At 41.3% G+C, this 15,176-nt stretch overlaps 1 protein-coding gene across 2 annotated transcripts in view; it reads right to left on the bottom strand.

The window, feature by feature from the left end:
- The window catches only part of BMPR2 (bone morphogenetic protein receptor type 2), a 121,096-nt gene that overhangs the window by 60,596 nt on the left and 45,324 nt on the right, over positions 1 to 15,176 (bottom strand). For both annotated transcript variants that reach the window (XM_075284279.1, XM_075284280.1), the window contains exons 2-3: positions 3,844 to 4,017; positions 693 to 872 (exon numbers count right to left, since the gene is read on the bottom strand). In XM_075284279.1, coding sequence (XP_075140380.1) covers positions 693 to 872; positions 3,844 to 4,017 — 354 coding nt within the window. The remainder of the gene's footprint in view (positions 1 to 692; positions 873 to 3,843; positions 4,018 to 15,176) is intronic.

Raw genomic sequence — 15,176 nt, 5'->3', positions numbered from 1 at the left:
GAGGCTCCCGGGCCTGTCACTGCTATATATTAGTATTGCGGCTGGGTCTATGACCAGCCGTAATACTAATAGACAGAATGGCCCATTGCCGTCTATGGGACTTGCGATCAAGTGACCGCAGGTTCAAGCCCCCGGGGGGGAATAAAATAGTAAAAAAAAAAAAAAAAAAAAGCTTTAAAAATATGAAATAAATAAAAGTTCTAAATCACCTCCTGTTTTTTTTTTTTTTCAATACAAGGTGATCTAAGCAATAGATATCCCCTAAAATGGTAACTAACTAAAATAACTAAAAAGTACAGCTGGCCCCGCAAAAAAAACGCTCTATGCATCCCCGTACAGCTGCAGGGTCACCTGTCAATGTGGCCTTGCAGCTGTTGCAAAACTACAACTCCCATATATTAAATATTTTACCAGTTTTTGCTTCAAAAATTTTTTTCCCTATTTTCCTCCTCTAAAACCTAGGTGCGTCTTATAGTCCAGTGCGTCTTATAGTCCGAAAAATACGATATATACAACCTGGCAAACATGGAGAGATCTCTATTATAACCACTCAGGCACCAGATTTTTCTGAGCGATGTGGATCCCAGTTTCATAATCTCCTCTCATGGCGAGTGGAGTAACTTACGCAGGAGCAGAGTTAAATTTTCATATATCAATTGAAACTACAAAACCCAGAAAAAAACTTTACTTACTGATAGGTGTTGTATCTGGAGGATCTGGCGGTGTAAAATTCTCTGTGAAGTTGACATTGCACATGTCTGCACTACAGCAACAGAAGCGATAAGTCCCATTTTGGATCAGTGGCGGGTTGGTAGTGACCACGCATTCTTCATGGTGACAGTCATGTGGGTCACCTATGTATGACCAGCAACCTGAAACGGTTTGACAGTACGGTAAGATGTCTTGCATAAACCTGTCTATCAAAAATCAATTGAATGCTTTGTGGAGCAAATAGCAAAGTTCTGGGGTACATATAACATTATGTTCAACATTTATGACATTGTTTTCTCTATAGAATTCACTGTATGGGATAAATAATGCAGATGTTTTATTGTACGGGTCATTACAAACCTAGTAGTTCCACATATATACAGTATATACCATATATATATATATATATATATATATATACTGTATATATATACACTCACCGGCCACTTTATTAGGTACACCTGTCCAACTGCTCGTTAACACTTAATTTCTAATCAGCCAATCACATGGCGGCAACTCAGTGCATTTAGGCATGTAGACATGGTCAAGACAATCTCCTGCAGTTCAAACCGAGCATCAGTATGGGGAAGAAAGGTGATTTGAGTGCCTTTGAACGTGGCATGGTTGTTGGTGCCAGAAGGGCTGGTCTGAGTATTTCAGAAACTGCTGATCTACTGGGATTTTCACGCACAACCATCTCTAGGGTTTACAGAGAATGGTCCGAAAAAGAAAAAACATCCAGTGAGCGGCAGTTCTGTGGGCGGAAATGCGTTGTTGATGCCAGAGGTCAGAGGAGAATGGCCAGACTGGTTCGAGCTGATAGAAAGGCAACAGTGACTCAAATAGCCACCCGTTACAACCAAGGTAGCCAGAAGAGCATCTCTGAACGCACAGTACGTCGAACTTTGAGGCAGATGGGCTACAGCAGCAGAAGACCACACCGGGTGCCACTCCTTTCAGCTAAGAACAGGAAACTGAGGCTACAATTTGCACAAGCTCATCGAAATTGGACAATTGAAGATTGGAAAAACGTTGCCTGGTCTGATGAGTCTCGATTTCTGCTGCGACATTCGGATGGTAGGGTCAGAATTTGGCGTCAACAACATGAAAGCATGGATCCATCCTGCCTTGTATCAACGGTTCAGGCTGGTGGTGGTGGTGTCATGGTGTGGGGAATATTTTCTTGGCACTCTTTGGGCCCCTTGGTACCAATTGAGCATCGTTGCAACGCCAAAGCCTACCTGAGTATTGTTGCTGACCATGTCCATCCCTTTATGACCACAATGTACCCAACATCTGATGGCTACTTTCAGCAGGATAATGCAATGCCATGTCATAAAGCTGGAATCATCTCAGACTGGTTTCTTGAACATGACAATGAGTTCACTGTACTCCAATGGCCTCCACAGTCACCAGATCTCAATCCAATAGAGCATCTTTGGGATGTGGTGGAACGGGAGATTCGCATGATGGATGTGCAGCCGACAAATCTGCGGCAACTGTGTGATGCCATCATGTCAATATGGACCAAAATCTCTGAGGAATGCTTCCAGCACCTTGTTGAATCTATGCCACGAAGAATTGAGGCAGTTCTGAAGGCAAAAGGGGGTCCAACCCGTTACTAGCATGGTGTACCTAATAAAGTGGCCGGTGAGTGTATATATATATATATATATATATATATATATATATCTACTGACTGCAGCATCTATAGTGTTAAACACCCACCTTAATTTACCTCCAATCACAATGATTTCAACAGTGTTGCAGCTGACACCTTCTGCAACTGAGCCGGGACCCTCACTATGCCAGAAATGTATGGCATGGTGTGTTAAGTCCCATTCCCCCATGCTGTAAATACAGGGCAAGTTGCGGTAACAAGTTAAAACTAGCTGACATTAGAAAGCTGACAACTTCTCCTTCCAACCTTTACATACATATGTATGTTGGGTTCGGTCAAGCTGGCAGTTGTTCTCAATAGGGACAGGGAAATATACTGCTGCCAGACCTCTCTGAAGACAGATTATTTCTTTTGTGAGCAAAAGGATTGAGCAAGTTGAAATGCATCTGTCCCATCATCCTTCTTTTCTACTGTTGGTGGATAGTCAGGAGGCCTTGTACACATAAGATCAGGGATCAGCGACCTTTGGCAATCTACTTCTGTGAGAATTCTAGGAACAGCCGAGCCTGTGTGCATTCTGGGAAATGTAGTTTCATAAGTACTGAAGGTTGCTGATCCCTGCACTAGATGCTTGGCCAGTTCATCTGAAATGGATGTGTTTGGATGACATTCACCTAATGTGTATGGTCACCAGCAATCTTGTTTAATGCAGTGAAACTGCTAACAGGACACATTTTTATAAGGAACTTACAATATATGATCTGAAATTTTGCTATGGTGCCATTTATGATGTATAACAAATGACAAACATTTGTAATGCGCTTTTCTCACACAAGTGTCTGACATACAGGAGCTCATCCCCAACACCCACAAGGGTCAGTTGTGTTTATGGGAAAACAAATTACCTGTTAGTATATTTTTGGCATGTGGGTGGAAACTGAAGTACCTGGAGGAAACCCACGTAAACATGGCGAGAATATACAAACTCTATGTAGATATTGCCCTTGGTTGGATTTGACTGCAGGACCCCAGTGGTGCGAGGCAATAGTACTATGGCAGACATTTATTTATGAATGACATACGTTATATACACAATGACTAGTATAATAATGATGTTTATACCAGTGATAAAATATGCCTTCATGTAAATGCAGATCTCAGTGAGGCCTAGTACACATCTGCGTTCGGTATTCCTTTCAGGGAGTCTGGAATACTGAATGCATTAAAAAGCAATGAAACCACATGGACCCCATAGACTATAATGGGGTCCGTGTGTTTTCTGTGTGGTGTCCACACAAATCATGCGGAGAGAACAGTGCACCGCACGGAAAACACACAGACCCCATTATAATCTATGGGGTCCATGTGGTTTCATTGCTCACCGCTCTTTAATGTGTTCCGTTCTGGGGGTCCCCAAGCAGACTCCCCAAATGGAATACTGAATGCAGATATGAACCGGGCCCAATACTGTATGAAATCAGTTGTAAAGTAATAAATCCCATTTTACTTGCCTTGTTTAACAAGATTAATTTCACCGTCTCTTGTTTTTTCCCACAATCCAAAGCAGGTACTGCCCTTGGTACATTCCACTGTGCCATTCTCTGGGGATATCTGGCTTTCACTGACCCCATGGTCCATGTGGTTAGGATCTTTGTAGGCACACATTCGCTCTTCATTTTGAGCAGCTGGAAGAGAAGATGCAGAAGAGAAGTTAAGTCAATGTGTAGTTGAGAGTAACAAATTCTCATTCACTTTGCTGCTACTGTAAAATGCTGCGTTTTTTCACTGCGTTTCCACATCAGCCCAAAATGCATTTGCACAATGTGGGGCCCTAGTCTCAAGACCAGTTCTAAAAACTGCTGCCAGTTCCTTAAATATCTGGGGATTTTAGCTTTTTTGTTAATAAGTACAAAATTGTTAATTATTGGCAGAACTGAAGTAGAAATAAAATAGCTAATACTGTCAGCAAGACAATGATTGGGTGAGACAAGGTCTGGGTCATGTATGTGACTTGAGAAATTCAGGATCACACATTTATGCAAGCAAAGATTTTGTAACGCTCCTTATGGTGCAGATCACACTGATCCAGCTACAAGTTTCTATGAACTCAGGTTGCAGGCACATAGAATGAGGTCTTCTAAAAGAAAACTATGGAAACTTAACGTTCATTTCCATCAAGTCCAAAAATACACATGGTTGTCATAAAAAAGTACTTTATACTTGATCCTTTAAATAAAAGTCTGCTACAGCCGGGCACCCTGCTGCTCGCATGAAGTCACATGATGACATATCGCTCTCAGTGACAGATGTCTGAGCTGGAATACTCAGCTGTTCCTACTACCATGACAGGGAGCAAGGGGCAACTCCGATCTGAAGCGTATTAGAATAAGAGGTTTATTCTTTACTCATATGTTATACATTACATGACGACCATATAACACATTAAACATCTTTGTATGTATTAACAGGACCTTATATCCCTAATGGACAAGATGTCTTAACTAGATTCCTCCCTTCAGCAGTTGATCCGCACTTTCTAACCATATTGCCAGTCATTATATATTTCTTTGACTACCCGCTGAACACATAGACTAAAATAGTAGGAAATCCAAATGTAGGAACCTCCCCTGCAGGTTCAAGTTCAGTAATGCTGCAGGGGATAAATAGACAAGATGTACAGTACAGAACAAATAGAGAGAGGCTAAAGGTCAAGTCAACAAAAGGCATTACCCTATTGAGACACCTTAGCAAATACAGTTTCTAGTAATACCCGCACCTGTACAAATTGTATCGGTTTCACATTGAATATGCTTAGTATTTGCTTATATATTTATTTATAATTTATATATATTTACAGTGTGTGTGTGTATATATATATATATATATATATATATATATATATATATATATATGTGTGTGTGTGTGTGTGTATATATACTGTAACATATACCACAGTTGTAAATGGATACAAATATCTTTAACTTATATATAAAGCTATTATATGGTAATTTAGAATTTATATCTATTTCACTGTATTACAATCTGTAGCTGCTTTTCTTAAAGGGATTGTCCACTTTCAGACGAATATTGGAAGACAAATGGTATTGTTTTTTATAGTAAAAAGTTATGCAATTTTCCAATATATTTTCTGTATCAAATTCTCACGGTTTTCTAAATCTCTGTTTGCTGTCATTCATTCTGCACACTTCTAGTGGATAAAAATCAGTCCATGGTCATGTGATATACTGTCCATGGTCATGTGATAGACAGTCCATGGTCATGTGATAGACAGTCCATGGTCATGTGATGTACAGTCCATGGTCATGTGATGTACAGTCCATGGTCATGTGATAGACAGTCCATGGTCATGTGATAGACAGTCCATGGTCATGTGATGTACACACAGGTGCACAGCTCATTACCAGGCAGATGTCTGATTACGGTGCTGTGACTATAACAAGCTCTGCATCTGTGTGTTCATCATATGACCATGGACTCTCTATCACATGACCATGGACTGATTTTTATCCTCAGATTGGAAAACGGTGGTTGTGGTTAATAAAACTACATTTGTATGGCATGATCAGCCCTGATCACTTGTACAGTTTTTTCTCTAAATAACTTTTTGATCTGCCATGTTGTTGGCGGGATTGGCTACATGGTTACCACATTGTGGCAGATTAGTCTCAAGTGTATGACCGACTTTAGTGTGAACAGAAGAAGAATACACAGTAAATCATACACCATAAGGGTAAAAAACAACAAGAGGCAAAAAGGGCCTAAACACAAAATGTGTGAGTTAACTATGCGAAAAAAGAAGACTTGGAAGTCAATCTATAACAAACTGAGATGTGCTTTTATTTTCCACTGTATTCTCAGTAAAATCTCCATCTTATTATTTGAAAAGATGAAAACAGCCGTCTTTGAGAAATATTGGCTTTTATTGATAAGCATTTCCCAGAATATTCTATATCTTCCTACCTTGTCTTTTACAGGAATAAAGCAATAGAAAGTTCCTGCTAGATTTCCCAGGAGACCTTGGCTTTATCACTCTCTTATCTGCAGACCCATTACTAGAACATTTGTAGACATTTTAATAATAATGTTAAAATAACCCAATGTTCTGTAGCTGTAAAGTCCTGAACTATATCCATAGACTGTTGGTAAAATGTAGAACTCCATCAATGATATTTTTCTGCATCAAAGTTAGTAGAGACGCTATAAAATAAAAAAAACCACTGATAAGTCCAACATGGAGGACTTTGTAGTCCAGGGAAATGATGGAGAAGACAAAGGATACCTAACTGATCCCATTCTAATCAATGAGGTTCTTTGGGATCCGCTGGTGTCCATCATTACACGGATCTGTCTTACCATTCAGTCCGCTCCTAGGATGGTACAGAAGAGCAGACTCGCATACAAAGTGAGGGCAGTGATGTTCTAATAGAATATCGAAAATGTTTGCTTTTGTACCGTGATAGCCAGTGGGTAGGAAATATAAAAACAAAAAACTTGAGAGTCTTCAGTAGTTGATACCTTTTTTAATGGCTAACTAATAATGACAGATTACAACGTTTCGAAGCTCTGAGCTTCTTCTTCAGGTATATCTAAAAACAATTTCTGAAGATTGCATATTTATGTACAGAGGGACACATAGTAGTAATGTAGTGTATTTAATTATATGCACCAAATGTTCCACTGAAAATTTGTATGTTGGAGAGACTAGTCAGAAGCTTAGAATGCGGATTAACTCACATCGTCATACAATTAGAGAACAAAGAATGGACCTTCCCATGTCAAAACATTTCAGCAATGAAGATCATAATATCACCAATGACATGAAAATTTTGGTTTTAAGAAGGAATTTTAAATCAAGGAAAGAGAGACGGATTTATGAGTACAAGTTTATGACCCTGCTTCAAACATTGCAAGAAGGGATGAATCTGTCACATGGGTTCATGGCATCCTACAAAAATCACTGAACTGAAACAGCCATAAGAGACATTCTCTGAACTGATAAGAACATTGCAAACTGATGAATTGTTTATTTGTATGTACCAATAACCTTCTTCCACCCTTCCTCCTAGAATTCTATTCCTATGTGTCCCTCTTGTACATAAACATGCATCCTTCAGAAATTGTTTTTAGATATACCTGAAGAAGCCGAGAGCTTCGAAACGTTGTAATCTACCATCATTAGTTAGCCATTAAAAAAGGTATCAACTACTGAAGACTCAAGTTTTTTGCTTTTATAATAGAATTATTATTGTTTTTATTATTATTGTTTATTCATATAGCACCATTAATTCCATGGTGCTTTACATTTGGGGGTTTACATACAATACACAAAATATACAGGTAGATATAGTATTAACAGTGATCGGCTGGCACAGTGGGGTAGAGGGCCCTGCCTGCGAGGGCTTACAGTCTATGAGGGATATCATTGTCTCTAAGAACCACCATTCATTTTAATGCTGAATTGGGATTCCTACGTATTGACATTGGAATGGTTTTTTAACCACTCCAGGTTTCACTAATGTTTACACTCCAGACTACTGTGTAGTGACCTGTAAACCTTTGACCTTCATGTTACCTGTGACCTAGATAAAGAGCACAACTATTCCTGGAGAGATAATACCCTGTTTACTCAACACTGGCAGTAGACAGTCGTCCTGTTGTGTAGACTGTCTGTAGATATGTGACCTGCTGGCTACACTGTGTTATGTTCATTTAACAATCACATGAGATCGGGGCCAGACTAGCGACTACCAGGGGTCCTGGGCTGTATATAGATTGTGGCCCCCCACCAGGATGATGTTTACATTGGCAGATTATCAGATGAATGATCATTCATAGGAATGTGCATTCTCTATCAGGTTGGGTTTATACTATGCGCATGCAATGTATACAATATACTGTACACCCTGGATGGTGCCAAAGCCAAGGATCAGATGAGTGTAGCTGAAGGCAGTTTTATTTTTCGTGGCCATGGGGTATAGGAGGGGGAGATGTCATCGTGAGAGAGCAGCAGTAGGCTCCCTTGTAGGAGGGGGCACAAACCACCCACACTATGATGCTGCCCCCTTGCTAGTTGTGTGTATTTAAAATACATGGGAAGAATATGCAAATCTGTCTTCCATGATGTAATTAGGAAGTCAGCTGCTGCTGCCTCAGTGTTGCAAACCAATAGAGGGCGCTCACTGGAATCACATGTCTTCCCTGATGTAGTTAGGAAGACAGAACTCCAGTGAAATAACCCAATAAAGGCTGCTTCCTTTCGCATCATGCTCGACCTTCCAAGAGGCCTTTGTTTTGCAATGAAGCTGGCATTATTACCAGGTATAGTGTGAGGGATATGGGTGGCCATGATTTGCCAGAGCCTCTGAGGCTCATTTGTCTGGGGAGACCAATCTTTGGTCTCAGTGGTCGCCAGTAAGGAACCGGTTTCGTATGTAGGATGGCCGTTCCTAGGATCCATTCTCTGCTCATTTGCTGCATGTACATTCAGAAATCACAGCTGATATAATAGAATCAATAAAGTGTTCACTATGATACAGTTCACATTTGTTGTCCGCACGTTATCATATTCACACAGGGCGATATACTGGAACAAGCCATGATTCACGGTGCTGCATTAAAGCCTTTTCTCATTTGTCAGGTGACCCCCTGGCACCTTTAATATGGGTCAAAGCACCAGATATGTCTTAAGTGATAGATATACCTCCGGAGGCTGCTGCGTATATGGGCAAAGTATGTCTTGGTTTCTTAATATGATAATGGACACTTATCATTATAAAGCCATGATCATATTTTGCGAGCAGATCTAGTAGCATTTTCTCGAACCATCTCTTGAAAAATAAAAAGGCATGTCCACCGGCAAAACGTCACATCAGTTCATGCCGAACCAGCCTGAGGATGAAGCCGGCAAATAGCTTGTCCATTTGCTGAGCGCTTGATCTCCTGTGACAACTTGACTTCATGACACAATTTGTCCCCTTCTTCCTTGTGTATGTGGAATTGTTTTGAAATATTGCCAAAAAACTTGTAGGCCATGAAGGAGTTAATCCTGCAGACTGATTGAAATGCTCATAAAAAATGCATCGCTTTGCCCGGCTTCTCAGCTTGCTCCAAGCAAACATCAGAATGACAACTCTAATATATGGGAACATGACAAGATCTTAATGAACCTGCTGCCTGTTCGCCTAGGTGTGTACATGCTGTACGTCTGCTATCACCTGTGTGGTCACAAGTTACTGTATACTCTATGCTATGTATATGTCTGTCCATATCAGTTGGGTTTCCTGGCCTGCTAACATGGTGCAGCAGTTGTGGCTGTGTCTTATGTACCACTAATATATATGCAACACAACAGATATGGTATATAAACAATATATACAGGCAGCGGAGGAGGGAGGAGAGCAATAAACCATGATCTACTTTGCATTATTTCCACTCTAATATGTATCTTGCAAATGCGGCTACATAACTGCAGGGCGGACAATGATTTATTAGCTGCAAAAAAGGGAGAGTATGAAGAGTGGAATTACAAGGTTGGAGTGAATGGAAACACTATATCATAGAACTGAATAAACAGCGATTCCGCTATATTATCTCATTATCAGAACTGCCCATCTGCCGGAGTGTTCTGATGATAACTCACAGGCCCTCTGGGAATACCAAGTTTCTTGTAGTTTCTCTGCAAACCCATCAGCAAAATGCAGTCTGCAGCAACTTGTAGCCTCTTTAAAGGGATTCTACCACTAAAACGCTGTTTTTTGTGCTTTGGATGTCGGAATAGTGAGACACTGGTAGAGCCGAATGCGCATGCTGGCCGGCGGACATATTTTCGAGGCCACAAGACAAGACTGCGCAGGCGTCAGAGCTGACGAAGAAGGAAGATGACAGCGAGGGGGAGGATGCAGCTGAAGAAGAAGGCGTCGCTGGAGCGGGTTCTCGGGCAGCAGTGGGGATGCCCCATCGCCATTTGAGTGCTGGGGCCTGCCCTCATTGCTGCGGAGAGCTCATTAGCATACCGGTAAAAAACGGTATTTCTAAGGGAAGCCGCGGCGGAGACCACGTCTAAAGGTAAGAGATGAATAGCCTTTCTAAAGGTTATTCCAACGTCTAAAGCACAAAAAAACTGCATTTTAGTGGTAGAATCCCTTTAAAGACTGGCAGTTATGTCTTGGCACCATAGAGACAATTCTATAGGTGTGGCAATGCTGAATTTACTCTAATTCACTTGGTGCCAAGAGACTACAGGTAGAAATCTATAACCTTATTTTAAAGGGGATGTCAGACCAATTAATTTAAAAAAAAAACATGCTGAGAATAGTATAAAATAATAAAATGAGTGATACCCAGCTCGCCGATCTACCATTACTGCCATTCACTTGCTTCAATGCCCCCCCCCCCCCAGTCTCTGCTTCTACAGGTCTACTCCTTCTTAACACACAGGAAATGACCTCTCAGCCAATCAATGATCACCTTTCTCTGATTGGTTGAATTGGTTGCATTTCCTGTCTGTGAACAGAAACCAAAACGTAGAGACTGGTCAGGGATCTGTGACGTGTCAGAAGAGGATCCTGCACTTAGACATTTTAACTCCATGCGCAACTACAGCAAAGATTTAGGTCAGGGCTCCATGTTGCAAAAATGCAGCGCTTTACAGTACCTGCATAGTGGATGGGATTCTGACTCATCCCATCCACATCTTGCAGCGATTTGTAGCGATTCCCATACGTGGGGCCTTGCTTTTTTTTTCTAGACACAACTCCCTGGGTTGTGTGTGTTATAACAGCCCCACCACATTGAAGGGTTCTTTTTTTATTATTATTCGTTACCTATGCTCAGGGCCAACACCTAGGATCTAGGGTTGAGCGATCGGGATGGGAAGAGATCGGCGATCGAGTAAATTTCACAATCGTAATTCCGATCCCGATCTTTTTCGGCGGGATCGAAGTCGGAGGTTATCTCAAGATCGGCTCAACCCTATTTATTAATAGGGTTGAGTGATTGGGATTGGGAAATTTCAAGATCAGCTCAATCCTATTAGGACCCCTAAATCGAGGTGTTCGTACTATGTGAGGCCCCGACCTAAAAAAGGTTTTCCCATCAAAGCAAGTTATCCCTTTCCATGGGATAGGGGATAACTTGCAGATTGTTAAGGGTTCAACCCCTCAAACCCCCACTGATCAGGAGAAGGTGGGGGTTTTTGTCCTCCGCTTTGAATGGGGCGTCAAGGCTTAGGATGCAAAAAGGGTTAAATAAATCCAACGCTGTGCATCTGTGCACACAATCCACTTTTCGTTATTGGGATTCATGCATGTTCTTATTTCCCCAAGATTCAAAGCCATTGCAGACTATTTTAAGCTTGTAATAGTTTGGGGGCAGGCAGGAAAGGCAGACGAAATAAGTCTCTCATTAGTGTGACAGCCTCCAGTGTGCAGGCACAATGTAACAACAGTAATCTCTTGTCCCTGAGGCTACAGCCTGTTTTTCCAGTAGCAAATTAGGTTCATTAGCAGCGGGTGGAGGAGAGCTGGTCTTATCTTTTAAGGATGCCGAGTCCATGGACTTTGCTACACTGACCGTCTCCTGGGATTTCCCATATCTAAATGGTGGAATTAACATGTCTGCTCTAAAACACAGGAAGTCTGTATCCTGCAGAATGTAATGATCATTAGGACGAAGTGAGATAACGCATTATATGCTATAGAGAGAATCGCTAGAAAGTGACTTGACACACATTTTCTCCTTTAGTGGGCCCTTTTCTATACACCACCCACAGCAGCACATTGTAATAATTCTATCCACTTATGGGTCACTAGGGGATCACTGGGAAAGCATTCACAAAACATATACTATAGCTCTACAGGGCTACATATGGCTACATGGCGACTTTGTTGCAAAAAGCAAAACACATTGCTCGATTTTTTGCAATTAGAAGCCGAGGTTGTGGCACCCTCTGGGTCTATATGCGCCTCCATTCACTAAAATGAGTGAAGGAGTTGCAAGGAGACCCAGTGACTTTGATTGCACGACAGGAGTCGAAGCCAAAGTTGCGGTGTAGTCCGATTTTAAAGAGCACATGCGGGCACATGCGGTTTTATATACTGCTAGAAGCCGACAGTGCGCTTCTCCGTTATGTGCCCCAGGGCAAGAGATATAGGTACCTATACATTACATACTGTATATCTCCCCACTGTCAGAAGGGCGTTCTTGACAGTCTAGCTGGGCTGTGAGGAACACCCCTCCTGACAGTACTGTCCATAGCCCTGTACTGTCAGAGGGGGCGTTCCTTACTGCCCAGCCATGACACTATGAATACGGCTGTGTTTGACAGTACCAACAAAGTGGATGAGATTTTACCAAACCTTACTTACACACTGCAGAAAAGGTCTGCACCATAAACTGATCTTGTGTGTAGGTTTCAACCAGCAGCATGTCAACTTATGCTATGAGATTTCACCTATCTTATAGAGCTGCAGAATTCAAGAATTTCAAATGCTACAGATTTTTGACTGAGGAAACTGTGAAGTGTTTACATCCCATCTGACAGTACCCAACATACCCAACGTGTGGTTTAGGAGTTCCCTGTATGCGACAATTCAACTGGTGGTGGCTCTAAATAATGAACTATTACCAGGCTTAACACCATCTCACTGGTAGTTAACACGAGGGTACAAGCCAAATAACTCGGCCATATTTTTAATAAACTTTTTCCATAAGTGCAACTTAAGATGTAACTAAACATTTGATTTTCAGGCAGCATTTGTGGCATTAATAAATATTGTGAAATCATGCACTAAAATCCACTTTTTTTCCCCTGTCTCTCTATTGATAACTAAAATCTGTATACTTCTCACTGGAGTGGAGAGGATCATGTATAATACAGATGAACTGGGAACCGAGTCAAACACATATATTTTGTGCATTTGACAACCAGGACCATTGTCATATGACACTAGGGTTGCGGCTATAGCTTCTATGACATATTTCCTGACTGTGTTTAGAACTGGTAATATCTCAGGATATAATACAGGTAGAACAGTGATCTTGGTGTTGTATGAAAGCTGAAAATCCTATCTTTCAGTCACTGTTCTAAGTTATAAGATATCCCAGATACATCTATTTAACGTGACCCACTCCAGCCGCAGCTTCCCTGCTTCCCCCTTCCCTCTTTAAAGCTAAACCTGAACAGTTTAAGGCTAAATCCCCATGTTGCAGAAAAGCAGCGGGTTTTTTTTGTTGGAGATTTTGCTACAAGTTTTTTTTGTTTTGTTTTTTTTAAAACCAAAGCCATGAGTGGCTACAAAAGAAATGGAAATATAAAGGAAGTACTTATACTTTTCCATTCTGTTTAATCCAGTCCTGGCTTTGGCTCAAAAAAACTCAGCCAAATCTGCAACACAAAATTGCAGCTTTTCCACAACGTGGTCCTCATCCTTAGGCTGAGTTCAGACGGGGCTTTTTGGTCAGGATTTTGACGCAGAATTTGTGTCAAAATCCTGACAAAAAACACCTCCAATTGAAATCAATGGGTGCCAGTCATTTCCTGCCCTTTTTTCAGTCAGCGACCTGCCCTTTCTTCAGGCGAATTCCGTGGCTGATGTAGTCGTGGACATCCGCCTCACAAGACCTGCCTCCCGACTAGGCCCATTCATTTGGGCCTAATCCAGAGCAGAACACCGTGACTGGATGCTGGTGCACTGTAGGCACTGCAGCCTCCGCATCAAATTCCGGACCAAAAAACACCGTCTCAACTCAGCCTTAGGGTTTAGCCTTTCTGCTAGCGGAAAAAAAAGCTTCCTTTAGACGGAATCCGCCTGCAAAAACCAACGCAGTCAATGGGAGACGGAAAATTCACGTGGAATTGGCAAAAATCCACATAGAATTGGCAAATTTCCTAATTCCTGAAGCGGATTTTTTCCTCGCCAAAATACTCCGTGTGTATGGATCCTAAGGCCACTTGCAGACAACCTTGTGCTAGTTCAGTGAGCTAACAGGATTTTTTCCCAGATAGCACTCTGACCCATTCATTTCTGCCGGCCCACATTCATGACCGGAAATTACACGGTCCCCTGTGCAGGCCAACAGTCTGGGCCACAAAATTCCTATTTCTGTCCAATATTGCAGCTTTTCTTCCATTGCTCTTATTCATTGAATGAATAGGACCGCAAAAGCATGTACTGTGCATGGATAACAAGTGATTGAATGGCATGGCCTAAAAGTGCAGACACTTTGTAAAATTTGCCATTGTTTAAGTCTAGTCTAAATTTGTACTGTCTGAGTATTAGTAACACACGTGGAACCAGTTATTTTATCTAGGCATTATGCATTTATTGTACATATAAGGGTTGCTTAATAAATCCCTCCAAAGGCCGTGTGTTATGGAAAGCTATACATGGTGGCCCGCCATCTCCACAAGAGACACTCCCTAGCATTGCTAGCTAAACACAAAGGTACATTTCAATGGTTTAATTGCATCAACCAAGAAGCAGGCAAGTTATCACATGTGGCGAGCTGAGATTATGTTCCTAAATATGTGCATTCTTGTGTCTTATAGTGTAAAGTCTGTGGAACTAGATCATGTAATAAGACAAGTAGGATGTATGGATTCAGAAAAGTCCTTACTTATAAGAAATTAAAAATATATATATATATATTATTGCTATATAACACAAACTGATATCGGGCATGACTTTCATTCGACCCAATCTATTACTTAAATATACACGTCAAGGTATCGTCCGTTATAGACAATGACCTTAATGATTCTTAGCATAGGGGCTATAGAAGACTTGCAGGTACTGTCCTAAACATTTAACATTAGTTTTATTAA

This window comes from Leptodactylus fuscus, chromosome 8, assembly GCF_031893055.1.
Source record: "Leptodactylus fuscus isolate aLepFus1 chromosome 8, aLepFus1.hap2, whole genome shotgun sequence".
Lineage (NCBI taxonomy): Eukaryota > Metazoa > Chordata > Amphibia > Anura > Leptodactylidae > Leptodactylus > Leptodactylus fuscus.
Note: the sequence above shows the minus strand (reverse complement) of the source record. Positions and strands in the feature narration are given on the sequence as shown.